This window comes from Schistocerca gregaria, chromosome 3 (assembly GCF_023897955.1).
Source record: "Schistocerca gregaria isolate iqSchGreg1 chromosome 3, iqSchGreg1.2, whole genome shotgun sequence".
Taxonomy (NCBI): Eukaryota; Metazoa; Arthropoda; class Insecta; order Orthoptera; family Acrididae; genus Schistocerca; species Schistocerca gregaria.
In genome coordinates, this window is record NC_064922.1 from 663,392,114 (window position 1) to 663,406,180 (window position 14,067).

Consider the following 14,067-nt stretch of genomic DNA (forward strand, 5'->3'; position numbering starts at 1 on the left):
TGCTACTGTCGTGAAGTGGTTTGAAGGATAGCGGAACCACAAGCAGGCGACAAGGCACTGTACCCTGTGATGCAGAGCAGATTGGATAGGTTTACGGATGAAGAGTTAAATCCATTTCGTTTATTGGTTCACTGAATGTTATGAAAGAATGGCACATCGACGCTATTTGGACCTGTTCTCGCAGCGTCGGCAAGCACACCAAAGTGTTTTCGCATCTGAAGGTTGTTCCATTACTTCGGCGATAATGAAGGGTTTTACTCTTTGTCGAAGGTACTTTCGCAGAAACAAAGGTAACTGATGCACTAAATCAAATTCATCATAACTGCACTATTAGTCAGTGACTCGCTGCCAGAGACCATAGGTCTCGTATTCCAAAATGCTCATAAAATATCCCTGCTAAATTTTGTCTGTGGAGTTAGGTTCTCACTACAAGGTGTGTGAGGAGAGTAATGACACTGACAACACTGCAAGAGAAATAGAAAAGCTGTGTTGTTCTCCTTGAGCAAACCGATGTGCTCATCCCTTCCAGACCATCAGTCCGAGTTTCAGCTCCGTACAGCCGTCAAGTGACTTTTGAGAGCGCCATCACCAAAGTCGTGTTTTTGTTGTGTGTTACGAAAATCGAACAGCGAAATTTGGAGCAACATTACGCCGTCACGTTTTGTGTTAAACTTGGGGCATTCGCAAGTGTGACCTCCTAAAAGTTGAAACCTATAGGGAACATTCTTTATCAAGAGCACAACTTTTTCACTGGCTCCAATCATTTTTGGAAGGCCAAGATCACACTGAAGATGAACCTCACTGAGCATGGCCTTCAACTTCAAAAACCAACGATAACGTCGAATGTGTGCGTGCTCTTCTGATGTCAGATTGACGTTCCACAATAAGGATGATGGGTGGCCTGATAAACTTACACACTTTCACTGCACATAAAATTTTGACCGAAGATTTGGACTTGCGATACGTTTGTGCCAGCATTCCGAAACCTCTACAGCTGTGCAAAGGAATGGTCGAACAAACGTTTGCGTTGATCTTTCTGAGAGGATTGCCAGTGACCACGAATGGTTCAGCTGTGTGATGACAGGTGATGAATCCTGGATTTTTGGGTACGATCCTGAGACAAAGCGGCAGAATGAGAAGTGACACATTGAGACATTCCCTCGACCGATAAAAGCTCGAATGAGCAAATCGAAGATCAAAACAATGCAGATTTGTTTTTTTGACAATAGAGGTATCGTTCGTAAGGAATTTATTTCCCCAAGACAAACCGTCAACTACCTGTATTACAAAGATGTCCTTGAACGACTTAGGATGAGGGTGAATCGTGTGAGACAGGATAGCGTAGAAAAATGGATGCTGTGTCTCGAGAACGCCCCGTGTCACACAGAACATTTGGCCTCAATAAGCGATTGTTCCACAGTCTCTATATTCACCTGATCCTGGTGATTTTTTTCCTTTTCCCGAAATTGAAAACTGTCTTAAGAGGATGGTGTTTTGGGAATCTAGAGAACATTTAAAAGACTGAGACCGACATATTGAAGGCCCTACCAGCTGAAACTTTTCAGCGCTGCTGCCAAGACTGGGGAACTGCTACTCCGCCCCGACGTACAGCTGCCGAAGGCAACTGCTTTGAAACTGATAATACTGTTGTTTGAAGAAAAAAAAACTTCGGTAGATAAGAGAATCAATCTCATTACGTTTCACACATACCTCGTATGTCCTGCTGCCAATATAAATAACAAATCAAGCATACAGCGGTTTTTAATGGAAGCACCCGTATTCTTATCAGAATAGTTCAACCGATTAAAGTGATATGTTTCTTTAATCTAATCAGCAACTATATATAAAGGCTCTTACGGCGTCGCCAGAGTCTCTCAGCTGAACAACGGAAATAGCTGAACTGTAGACACAAATATGTGGAAGATCGTGGTGTGTGCATTCGCAGTGGTCTCTGTCTGGCCATGTGTGCAGAGCTCACCACGGATAGTGAATGGCACCGGTGTCGACATCGAGGACTACCCGTGGATGGCGTCCATTCAGTTTGAGGACGGACACAAGTGTGGCGGCGTTATTATCAGTGAGACTTGGGTCCTGACCTGTGCAGAGTGCGTACAGAAGTTCGATCCCTCGTACTACTTCGTACGCGTTGGCACATCCATCCGGGATACTGGCGGAATTCTCTACAACGTCACCAAAACCGCCCACAACAGCCACTACAGCTCCACCTCCATGGACTACGATATCGGAGCAGCGCAGATACTGGGCACCTTCACCTTCAATGAGAAAATTCAGGTAAATTAATAAAAGGTTCTTAGCCATTTTTTTTGTGACCAAACGTTGAAACGTAATGCAATTCAGAAGTTGTTATTGGTTTCCTCCCAGTAAACATGGTGTAACGGGTACAGGTGCAAATATTTTTGTATGTAGTACCTTAATACATACACACATTAGTGTGTTCGTCGTTTTTTCTCAGCGTCGAACCATCTTCCCTCAAACATGTACCAAACCTTACTACCTGATGAAACTTTTTGGCTGATTGGAACTGTGTGCCGGACCGAGACTCAAACTCGGAACTTGTGCCTAGAGCAGTTGCCCCCCGAAGGAAAAGGTTTCGAGTTCGAGTCTCAGTCCAGTACACGGTTTTAGTTTGCCAGGAAGTTTCATATCAGCGCACACTCCGGTACAGATTGAAAATTTCATTCCTTACTACTTGATGTTTTCTGCAGGTTCATAACTGCCCCACTAAGTGGACTACACCAGCCAGTACAGACTAACTGTTTTGCATCCACGCGTCCACACTTCAACACCTGACGTGCTGCCCACGGGAAAACAAGCATTAATGGCTTGCTCATGCCACATGTACTTGGAGGCACTACTTAACCTAAAAACATATGACTTGTGATAGCTATAATTGTTAGATTGTAAATGACGTAAATACTGATGTAACGTTGTTCAGTACACCGTTCTCAGTCACCAATAGAAATATTTGCACGCCGTTACACGCTGAATATCTGAAATACTGTGATTACTATGGTTCCATTAATTCATATGAGTTCTTTTCTTTTCTTTTAAGATAAGGGTGCATTCATCAAGTCAACAGAGTCCGAAAACGTGTAATGCGGATTATTTGTGGTGTGAACTCAGGAACGTCTTTCAGAGTACCTTCAAGGAACTGGATCTACTTTCTATTGATTTCCAATTGGGCTGTTGGTCTGAAAAGAAGATAAACTATTGACGATAAATTTATAAATTCCATTAAGGATAATGGAAATTATAAATTTATCGTAAATAGTTTATCTTCTTTTCAGACCAACAGCCCAATTCATGGAATCAATGCCAGGATTAAGATTAATCTCCATAGATATTTAAAGTGATTCAGCTGGTCCAAGGTGTCCATCACTGATGAACACAACATTTACATTAATTTAGCAGCGGTCATAAAAAAAGTTTAGCTACTTATAAAGTTCAGTTGATGAGGAGCATGATTGATTTATTAGTGGCCATCTCCTTGTACTCCATTCACGACTTCCAGCAGAAGCAACCCCATGCATATTTACGGTTATCATACACTGTTAGTGTTACGTAAAGTCGGACTTTGCAGGTCTGCAGTGCTGTGATCAGTGCAAAGTAGAGTTTGAAACTGATTTTCTATTGACGTTCGTAGCTACAACAGTCCAAGAATTATCATAGCAGCTCAGTGTATTATACACTTACATTTCCCGTAACTAGGTTTGTTATTGTCAACGGCTCTGCCGCACTGGTTACGTCGGTTCCTGTCAGATCACCGAAGTTAAGCACTGTCGGGCTTGGCTAGCGCTTGGATGGGTGGCCATGCAGTCTGCGGAGCACTGTTGGCAAGCGGGGTGCATTCAGCCCTAGCGAGGCAAACTGAGGAGCTACTTGATCGAGAAGTAGCGGCTCCAGTCACGAAAACTGACAGTGGCCGGGACAGCGGTGTGCTGACCACAGGCCATCCACATCCAGGGACACCTATCGGCAGAGGATGACATGGGGGTCAGGCACTACCGTTGGACCTTCCGAGGCCTCTTCAGACTGAGTTTAGTTTAGCTTTAGGTTTGTTATTACATTTCAGATGAAAATGTGTTCCAAAGTTCTTTTGCTTGTTCCACATCCACGATAGCCTAGACATATTGGAGCTACACCTGAAGTTATGGTTTGGGATGCTATTTCATATGACAGCAGAAGCACTCTCGTGGCGAAACGTCCCCTTAGAAAAATTATACACGACTGTGCTTAAACTGACACACAATATTTTTAGCGCAACGCAATCTGACTACCAAAAATCCCTACGAAAAAATGGCCCTGATTAACATTAACCTATACCTTTCACAAATCACTTACCTCACCAAAAATCTTCGTTACTCGAACTACTGCAATACAGCGAGCGCCACCACAGCCAGTTAAATAAAAGATTCAAACTACTGAAGGCACTGACTACTGATAGGCATAGTTAGCAAATGAAAGAATTTAATAGAGAACAAACAATGTATTTACCTCACTGAAGTGATATCAGGTGTTCCTCAGGGAAGCGTCCTGGGACCTCTACTGTTCCTGATCTATATAAATGACCTGGGTGACAATCTGAGCAGTTCTCTTAGACTGTTCGCAGATGATGCTGTAATTTACCGTCTAGTAAGGTCATCCGAAGACCAGTATCAGTTGCAAAGCGATTTAGAAAAGATTGCTGTATGGTGTGTCAGGTGGCAGTTGACGCTAAATAACTAAAAGTGTGAGATGATCCACATGAGTTCCAAAAGAAATCCGTTGGAATTCGATTACTCGATAAATACTACAATTCTCAAGGCTGTCAATTCAACTAAGTACCTGGGTGTTAAAATTACGAACAACTTCAGTTGGAAAGACCACATAGATAATATTGTCGGGAAGGCGAGCCAAAGGTTGCGTTTCATTGGCAGGACACTTAGAAGATGCAACAAGGCCACTAAAGAGACAGCTTACACTACACTCGTTCTTCCTATGTTAGAATATTGCTGCGCGGTGTGGGATCCTTACCAGGTGGGATTGATGGAGGACATCGAAAGGTTGAGAAAAGGGCAGCTCGTTTTGTATTATCACGTTATAGGGGAGAGAGTGTGGCAGATATGATACACGAGTTGGGATGCAAGTCATTACAGCATAGACGTTTTTCGTCGCGGCGAGACCTTTTTACGAAATTTCAGTCACCAACTTTCTCTTCCGAATGCGAAAATATTTTGTTGAGCCCAACCTACATAGGTAGGAATGATCATCAAAATAAAATAAGAGAAATCAGAGCTCGAACAGAAAGGTTTAGGTGTTCGTTTTTCCCGCTCGCTGTTCGGGAGTGGAATAGTAGAGAGATAGTATGATTGTGGTTCGATGAACCCTCTGCCAAGCACTTAAATGTGAATTGCAGAGTAGTCATGTAGATGTAGAATATATATAGCATTCATGACACCAATTCTTACAAATTTCAAAACTCCGCCATCTCTCTCCCCACGTCCACCACTGCTGGCGGCTCACCTCCAACTGCGCAACGCTACGCGCTGTTAGCATCCAGCTGCCGCTGCCCAACACGACAAATGCAGACAACAATGCAAACCAGCCACAGACTGCACACGGCACAGCCAGTGATTTTCATACAGAGCGCTACGTGGCGGCGGCGTTACCAATAAAAAAACCTAAACAGCCTACTTACAATGGTTATCTCATATGCCCTGACTGCAAATTTGATATCAATCTGGTGATTCGAGCTGTTATACTGCCATTCATGAACAGTATTCCAGGGGGTGTTTTCCAAAAGGTTAATGGTCGCCCATGCACCACTGTTGTAGCTCGACACGATCTACTGGGTATCGACATGTTGCCTTGGCCTGCTGGATCAAAAATGGTTCAAATGGTTCTGAGCACTATGAGACGTAACTTCTGAGGTCATCAGTCCCATAGAACTTAGAACTACATAAACCTAACTAACCTAAGCACATCACACACATCCATGCCCGAAGCAGGATTCGAACCTGCGACCATAGAGGTTGCGCGGTTCCAGACTGTAGCGCCTAGAACCTCTCAGCCACTGCTGCCGGCCCTGCTCGATCACCACATCTGTCTCCAACCGAGTATCATTGAACATCAACTCCAGCGTCACGAACAAACAGCATTAACCATTCCTATATTGACAGACCAAATACATGGAATTCCATCCCACAAGCCGGCCGGAGTGGTCGAGCGCTTCTAGGCGCTACAGTCTGGAACCGCGCGACCGCTAAGGTCTCAGGTTCGAATCCTGCCTTGGGCATGGATGTGTGTGATGTCCTTAGGTTAGTTAGGTTTAAGGAGTTCTAAGTTCTAGGCGACTGATGACCTCAGAAGTTAAGTCGCATAGTACTCAGAGCCATTTGAACCATCCCACAAGCCGACATCTGGCACCTTCATAGCACAACGCATGAACGTTTGTGTGCTTGCGTTCAACATTGTGGTGGTTATACCGGTTATTAATGTACCAGTATTTCACATTTGTAATGACTTATTTCACGCTTGCATTCCGATGCTAATCACTTAAATGTGTTACACAGACAAATGAACTTCCAAAATTTCATTACTCTACATTAATTATTTTTTGATATTCCGATTCTTTCCGTCAGCGTGTTATGAAAATATTCTGGGTTCGTAACGTATTGTGGATATTTTGTAAATTTTTCTGTTCTTTCTGATGAGACTCTGTTACCTACTACGCTCCATTGTTTCGGTGATGCCCTAGTATTACCTTTGATTTCAAGACGAAAGGCGAATCTAAGGTCAGTGTTTAGCCATCTGAGGCTTGGCGGGTGTAACTACTAGCACATTCTCTCGTTTTCTTTGAGAATTCTCTGTAATAACTCCTCTTTTTGCTTGGCATGTCCGACCAGCCCATTCCATTGACGACAGTGGAGCCTGCGGCCGGCACGCTGGTATCCATAACTGGCTGGGGCACGGTCTATAGCGGCAGCTACCTGGCGGACCAGCTGCAGATGGCGGAGCTCTATATCGTGGACCGGGACGTCTGCAACGACGCTTACGACGGGCTGGGCAAGGTGAGCGTCCGCAAGATCTGCGCCTGGTGGCCGGGCGGCGGCCGAGACCGCTGTGGCCCCGACTACGGGGGCCCCATGGTGTTGGATGGCGTGCTGGTGGGGGTCATCTCCTCCTGGGGCAACGGCTGTGCCCTTCCCGGCTGGCCCAGCGTCTACGCCAACATCGCCAACTCCGAAATCAGGCAGTGGATCAATGACACCACCGGCGTCTAGAGCCTGCAGCAGCTACGCTTTTTCCAGTTGTGACACGCTATCGTCTTGTTTATACTATTTCAGCTTGAGACGAATGTAAATAATATTACGCAAATTATACGGTAATAAAAAGCTGGAAAGAACACACAAAGTTGGTTTTATAACACCCAGTGAAACGTAAACGGCGTTTGATATCCTTTTTCCCGTTCGCATTATTTATGGAGTTGGAACCAAACTAGGTAACAAAATATACGAGGGTCAGTCAAAAAGTAATGCCTCCTATTTTTTTTCTACGTTTAATTGTCAGGAAATTTAAATGCAATTACATAGGTTGAAAACCACAACATTGAGGATCATTTTGTCATTTTTCAATGTAATCTCCGCCCATCTCTACAGTTTTGGTCCATCTTTGAACAAGGGCATGTATCCCAGCACCGTAAAAATCACAGCTCTGCTTCCTAAGCCATTGACGCACGGATGTTTTGATGGCCTCCTCATCTTCAAAATGAATCCCACGATGAGCTTCTTTTAGTGGCCCGAACAGATGGAAGTCTGATGGTGCCAGGTCAGGGCTGTATGGGGGATGAGGCAAAACTTCCCATCCAATTTTGACAATCTCGTCAGAGGTGTGACGACTGGTGTGTGGTCTTGCATTGTCATGCAAAAGAAGAACATCTGCCATTGATTTTGTTGGGCGAACTCGCTGAAGACGTGCTTTAAGTTTTTTGAGGATTGTGACGTATTGAACAGAATTTATTGTGCATCCCTGCTCCAAAAAATCAACCAGAATCACACCCTCTGTATCCCAGAAAACTGTTGCCATAACTTTCCCTGCCGATCGCACAATTTTGAATTTTTTCTTCCTCGGCGAGCTTGTGTGACGCCACTCCATTGACTGCCTCTTTGATTCGGGTTCAAAAAAATGCACCCATGTTTCGTCCCCGGTCACAATTTTTTTCAGAAACTCATCTGCCTCCAAACGGAAGCGCTGCAAGTGTTGGGAGGCTATTGTTTTCCTTGCCTCTTTATTCTGATCGGTTAACATTCTTGGAACCCACCGTGCACAAACTTTTGAGTACCCCAGTTGTTTAATAATCGTGATCACACTGCCTTTACTAAGAGAAATAATGCGACACACTTCATCTGCAGTCACCCGACGGTCACCACGAATGATGTCATCAACTTGCTGAATGTTGTGTGGAGTCACTGCACTCACCGGCCTGCCGCTCCGCTTTTCGTCAGTCAACGGTGTTTGCCCTTCAGCTTCCTTACAACGACGAACCCATCGTCTAACAGTGCTGACATCCACTGTCACAACACCATACACCTTCTTCAGTCTTTCATGAATGTGTATGGGCGTTTCACCTTCTGCATTCAAGAATTCAATCACACAACGCTGTCTCAAACGAACATCGATGTCGGCCATCTTACAAACTTCTGCTGTGCTGCCACCTGTTGACACAGAAAGTTACTACTGCAGTGGATTGCAGAAGAAGGTTTGAGGAATGGCGCCAAATTCAAATTTTTCACTTAACTTAATTTTTTTAAGTAGAAAAAAAATGGGAGGCATTACTTTTTGACCGACCCTCGTATTTTTATTCATAGATGTGAAAAAAAAAACCCCATGAACCATGGACCTTGCCGTTGGTGGGGAGGCTTGCGTGCCTCAGCGATACAGATGGCCGTACCGTAGGTACAACCACAACGGAGGGGTATCTGTTGAGAGGCCAGACAAACGTGTGGTTCCTGAAGAGGGGCAGCAGCCTTTTCAGTAGTTGCAGGGGCAACAGTCTGGATGATTGACTGATCTGGCCTTGCAACATTAACCAAAACGGCCTTGCTGTGCTGGTACTGCGAACGGCTGAAAGCAAGGGGAAACTACAGCCGTAATTTTTCCCGAGGACATGCAGCTTTACTGTATGATTAAATGATGATGGCATCCTCTTGGGTAAAATATTCCGGAGGTAAAATAGTCCCCCATTCGGATCTCCGGGCGGGGACTACTCAGGAGGATGTCGTTATCAGGAGAAAGAAAACTGGCGTTCTACGGATCGGAGCGTGGAATGTCAGATCCCTTAATCGGGCAGGTAGGTTAGAAAATTTAAAAAGGGAAATGGACAGGTTAAAGTTAGATATAGTGGGAATTAGTGAAGTTCGGTGGCAGGAGGAACAAGACTTCTGGTCAGGTGACTACAGGGTTATAAACACAAAATCAAATAGGGGTAATGCAGGAGTAGGTTTAATAATGAATAGGAAAATAGGAATGCAGGTAAGCTACTACAAACAGCATAGTGAACGCATTATTGTGGCCAAGATAGATACGAAGCCCACACCTACTACAGTAGTACAAGTTTATATGCCAACTAGCTCTGCAGAGGATGAAGAAATTGAAGAAATGTACGATGAAATAAAAGAAATTATTCAGATAGTGAAGGGAGACGAAAATTTAATAGTAATGGGTGACTGGAATTCGAGTGTAGGAAAAGGGAGAGAAGGAAACATAGTAGGTGAATATGGATTGGGGCTAAGAAATGAAAGAGGAAGCCGCCTAGTAGAATTTTGCACAGAGCACAACTTAATCATAGCTAACACTTGGTTTAAGAATCATGAAAGAAGGTTGTATACGTGGAAGAACCCTGGAGATACTAAAAGGTATCAGATAGATTATATAATGGTAAGACAGAGATTTAGGAACCAGGTTTTAAGTTGTAAGACATTTCCAGGGGCAGATGTGGACTCTGACCACAATCTATTGGTTATGACCTGTAGATTAAAACTGAAGAAACTGCAAAAATGTGGGAAATTAAGGAGATGGGACCTGGATAAACTGAAAGAACCAGAGGTTGTACAGAGTTTCAGAGAGAGCATAAGGGAACAATTGACAGGAATAGGGGAAAGAAATACAGTAGAAGAAGAATGGGTAGCTCTGAGGGATGTAGTAGTGAAGGCAGCAGAGGATAAAGTAGGTACAAAGACGAGGGCTGCTAGAAATCCTTGGGTAACAGAAGAAATATTGAATTTAATTGATGAAAGGAGAAAATATAAAAATGCAGTAAATGAAGCAGGCAAAAAGGAATACAAACGTCTCAAAAATGAGATCGACAGGAAGTGCAAAATGGCTAAACAGGGATGGCTAGAGGACAAATGTAAGGATGTAGAAGCTTATCTCACTAGGGGTAAGATAGATACTGCCTACAGGAAAATTAAAGAGACCTTTGGAGAGAAGAGAACCACGCGTATGAATATCAAGAGCTCAGATGGCAGCCCAGTTCTAAGCAAAGAAGGGAAGGCAGAAAGGTGAAAGGAGTATATAGAAGGTTTATACAAGGGCGATGTACTTGAGGGCAATATTATGGAAATAGAAGAGGATGTAGATGAAGACGAAATGGGAGATACGATACTGCGTGAAGAGTTTGACAGAGCACTGAAAGACCTGAGTCGAAACAAGGCCCCCGGAGTAGACAACATTCCATTAGAACTACTGACGGCCTTGGGAGAGCCAGTCATGACAAAACTCTACCATCTGGTGAGCAAGATGTATGAGACAGGCGAAATACCCTCAGACTTTAAGAAGAATATAATAATTCCAATCCCAAAGAAAGCAGGTGCTGACAGATGTGAAAATTACCGAACTATCAGTTTAATAAGCCACGGCTGCAAAATACTAACGCGAATTCTTTACAGACGAATGGAAAAACTGGTAGATGCAGACCTCGGGGAGGATCAGTTTGGATTCCGTCGAAATGTTGGAACACGTGAGGCAATACTGACCTTACGACTTATCTTAGAAGAAAGATTAAGAAAAGGCAAACCTACGTTTCTAGCATTTGTAGACTTAGAGAAAGCTTTTGACAATGTTGACTGGAATACTCTTTTTCAAATTCTAAAGGTGGCAGGGGTAAAATACAGGGAGCGAAAGGCTATTTACAATTTGTACAGAAACCAGATGGCAGTCATAAGAGTCGAGGGGCATGAAAGGGAAGCAGTGGTTGGGAAAGGAGTGAGACAGGGTTGTAGCCTCTCCCCGATGTTATTCAATCTGTATATTGAGCAAGCAGTAAAGGAAACAAAAGAAAAATTTGGAGTAGGTATTAAAATTCATGGAGAAGAAGTAAAAACCTTGAGGTTCGCCGATGACATTGTAATTCTGTCAGAGACGGCAAAGGACTTGGAAGAGCAGTTGAACGGAATGGACAGTGTCTTGAAAGGAGGATATAAGATGAACATTAACAAAAACAAAACGAGGATAATGGAATGTAGTCAAATTAAATCGGGTGATGCTGAGGGAATTAGATTAGGAAATGAGACACTTAAAGTAGTAAAGGAGTTTTGCTATTTAGGAAGTAAAATAACTGATGATGGTCGAAGTAGAGAGGATATAAAATGTAGAATGGCAATGGCAAGGAAAGCGTTTCTCAAGAAGAGAAATTTGTTAACATCGAATATAGATTTATGTATCAGGAAGTCGTTTCTGAAAGTATTTGTTTGGAGTGTAGCCATGTATGGAAGTGAAACATGGACGATAACTAGTTTGGACAAGAAGAGAATAGAAGCTTTCGAAATGTGGTGCTACAGAAGAATACTGAAGATAAGGTGGATAGATCACGTAACTAATGAGGAGGTATTGAATAGGATTGGGGAGAAGAGAAGTTTGTGGCACAACTTGACTAGAAGAAGGGATCGGTTGGTAGGACATGTTTTGAGGCATCAAGGGATCACAAATTTAGCATTGGAGGGCAGCGTGGAGGGTAAAAATCGTAGAGGGAGACCGAGAGATGAGTACACTAAGCAGATTCAGAAGGATGTAGGTTGCAGTAGGTACTGGGAGATGAAGCAGCTTGCACAGGATAGAGTAGCATGGAGAGCTGCATCAAACCAGTCTCAGGACTGAAGACAACAACAACAACAACGATGTGAAAAAAGTAATTATTCTATATTATCACAAAGACATCAACAGCCATATAAGCGTACTTTAAATCTTCGGTATGTTTTGTGTTTAACAGTTACTATTATGATATCATAAGGTTCTGACTATAATGCGTTCATCATAAGAATGAACCTAATATAAACATTGCACTATGTACTCTTCCGCGTTTGCTGGAACCTCACGCCGGCTGTGGTGGCCGAGAGGTTCTAGGCGCTACAGTCTGGAACCGCACGGCCTCTACGGTCGCAGGATCGAATCCTGCCTCGGGCATGGATGTAATGTCCTTAGGTTAGTTAGGTTTAAGTGGTTCTAAGTTCTAGGGGACTGATGACCTCAGAAGTTAAGTCCCATAGTGCTCAGAGCCATTTGAACCATTTTTTGGAACCTCACTGGATTTCCGTTTCACGTGGGACTGCAGCCAAGCTGTCTCGAGTATTGCCAAGTTCGATAATAAGGGTAATAAGTTTTGTGTTGTGCGTTACGCGCACATCGACTTCTTTAGCCCACCCGGAATACAACAAATCACAATGGGGGATAACTCGCGACGTTCCTTGCAATTCTGTTGAGAAGCTTCCCAATATTTTTCAATAAACTTTGCACGCCAACAATGACTAACCAAAAACGGATCAGTATAATCGAACTTCTTCGTATGTTTGGCCCACCTACGCAAACGAACATTAATTGACATATCAGGCTCATTGCAATTTGTAAACGGTTCAGGATCATATTTAGTTATATAAATCAATGCCGTTTTCATACTCCTACGTGACTGAACATCAAATACACCGACAATAAGACCAAGTATCCATTCCAACTTCGTTTGAATGTCGGACAATAAATATATATTTGACGCTTTAAAATACGCATGTATATGCGTTTTCTCACCTGAAGCGAATTTCTTCTCATACACACAATACTCTAGAACGACAAGGTCCGTTATCAAAGACTGTCCGAACATGGCTTTACCGCCAACAGACTTGGGACAACAGGTTTACCGGCACATTTAACTTGGACAGCACTCGCCGGTCAGCTGGTACAGCTAGTCTGCAGTGACGTGGCCAGCTGCAGTTCACACGTAAAAAGGGACGAGCAGAGGAGCAATACAGTTTCGAATGTCATTTAATTTTTAAACAGAATGAAACAATACACTGCAAACCTCGCACAATACGCTCCTTAGACGACTAGACGAAAATCGCAACATCTTATCGTTTTTAGCTAACATACTATTGTAATTAAAACCAAGAATGATGAAAATTCCTGATTGAATCACAGGGTAATTTTTCTGCATAAGCTGTGTGTAACGTAAGAGAGCAGTGATGTATTACACCGTCTAGTTAAATATCATCGTCTGGTAATCTCTTAGCTCCTTCCTTATCCGAACCCGAGAAATACATTTCAGTTATGGAAGTGTCGCCTGCTACGTTGATAACGAGCCTTATCAACAACGGAATCCACGAAGACAACCGGTCGCAGCATTTTCTCTTCGTCTTCTACGACGAGCCGTTCTATATCCTGCCAGCGTTCTGCAGTGACGTGTGAAAAACCTGCGTGCGTTAGTTCCAGTACGTTTGGCAGCTGAACAGTCTTGGTACTTCTCGGCCAAAGTCTTGCAGCTTAGCTCCAGATCAGTTCTGTTGGATCCTTGTAATGGTTCAGTAGTAAATGTAAAAATGCAGCATTTGTATGATGTGCTCGATGTGCTCGATAGTGTGAAAATGATTGTTTTTCGTGTTTTTAAGGTACTTATCTACCTTGTGGTAGAAAACGATGGACATAGTCCAAATAAAGAGGATTTGGTTTTTTAGTTTTGCCTTAAAGATTAAATTGTTATTTTTTTTAAAATTTGAACAACTTTTATGAACAGTCTTTTATAAAACA

General features: G+C 43.2%; 2 protein-coding genes across 2 annotated transcripts in view; both read left to right on the plus strand.

Moving 5' to 3' along the window:
• Nucleotides 1-14,067, plus strand: part of LOC126356118 (trypsin-2-like) — a 133,629-nt gene that overhangs the window by 61,249 nt on the left and 58,313 nt on the right. The gene's annotated exons all lie outside the window — the stretch shown is intronic.
• LOC126356117 (trypsin-2-like) lies at nt 1,890-7,405 on the plus strand. The gene is made up of 2 exons (XM_050006817.1): nt 1,890-2,292; nt 6,906-7,405. The coding sequence occupies exons 1-2, from the start codon at nt 1,915-1,917 to the stop codon at nt 7,281-7,283; spliced, it is 756 nt and encodes a 251-aa protein (XP_049862774.1). The 5' UTR covers nt 1,890-1,914; the 3' UTR covers nt 7,284-7,405.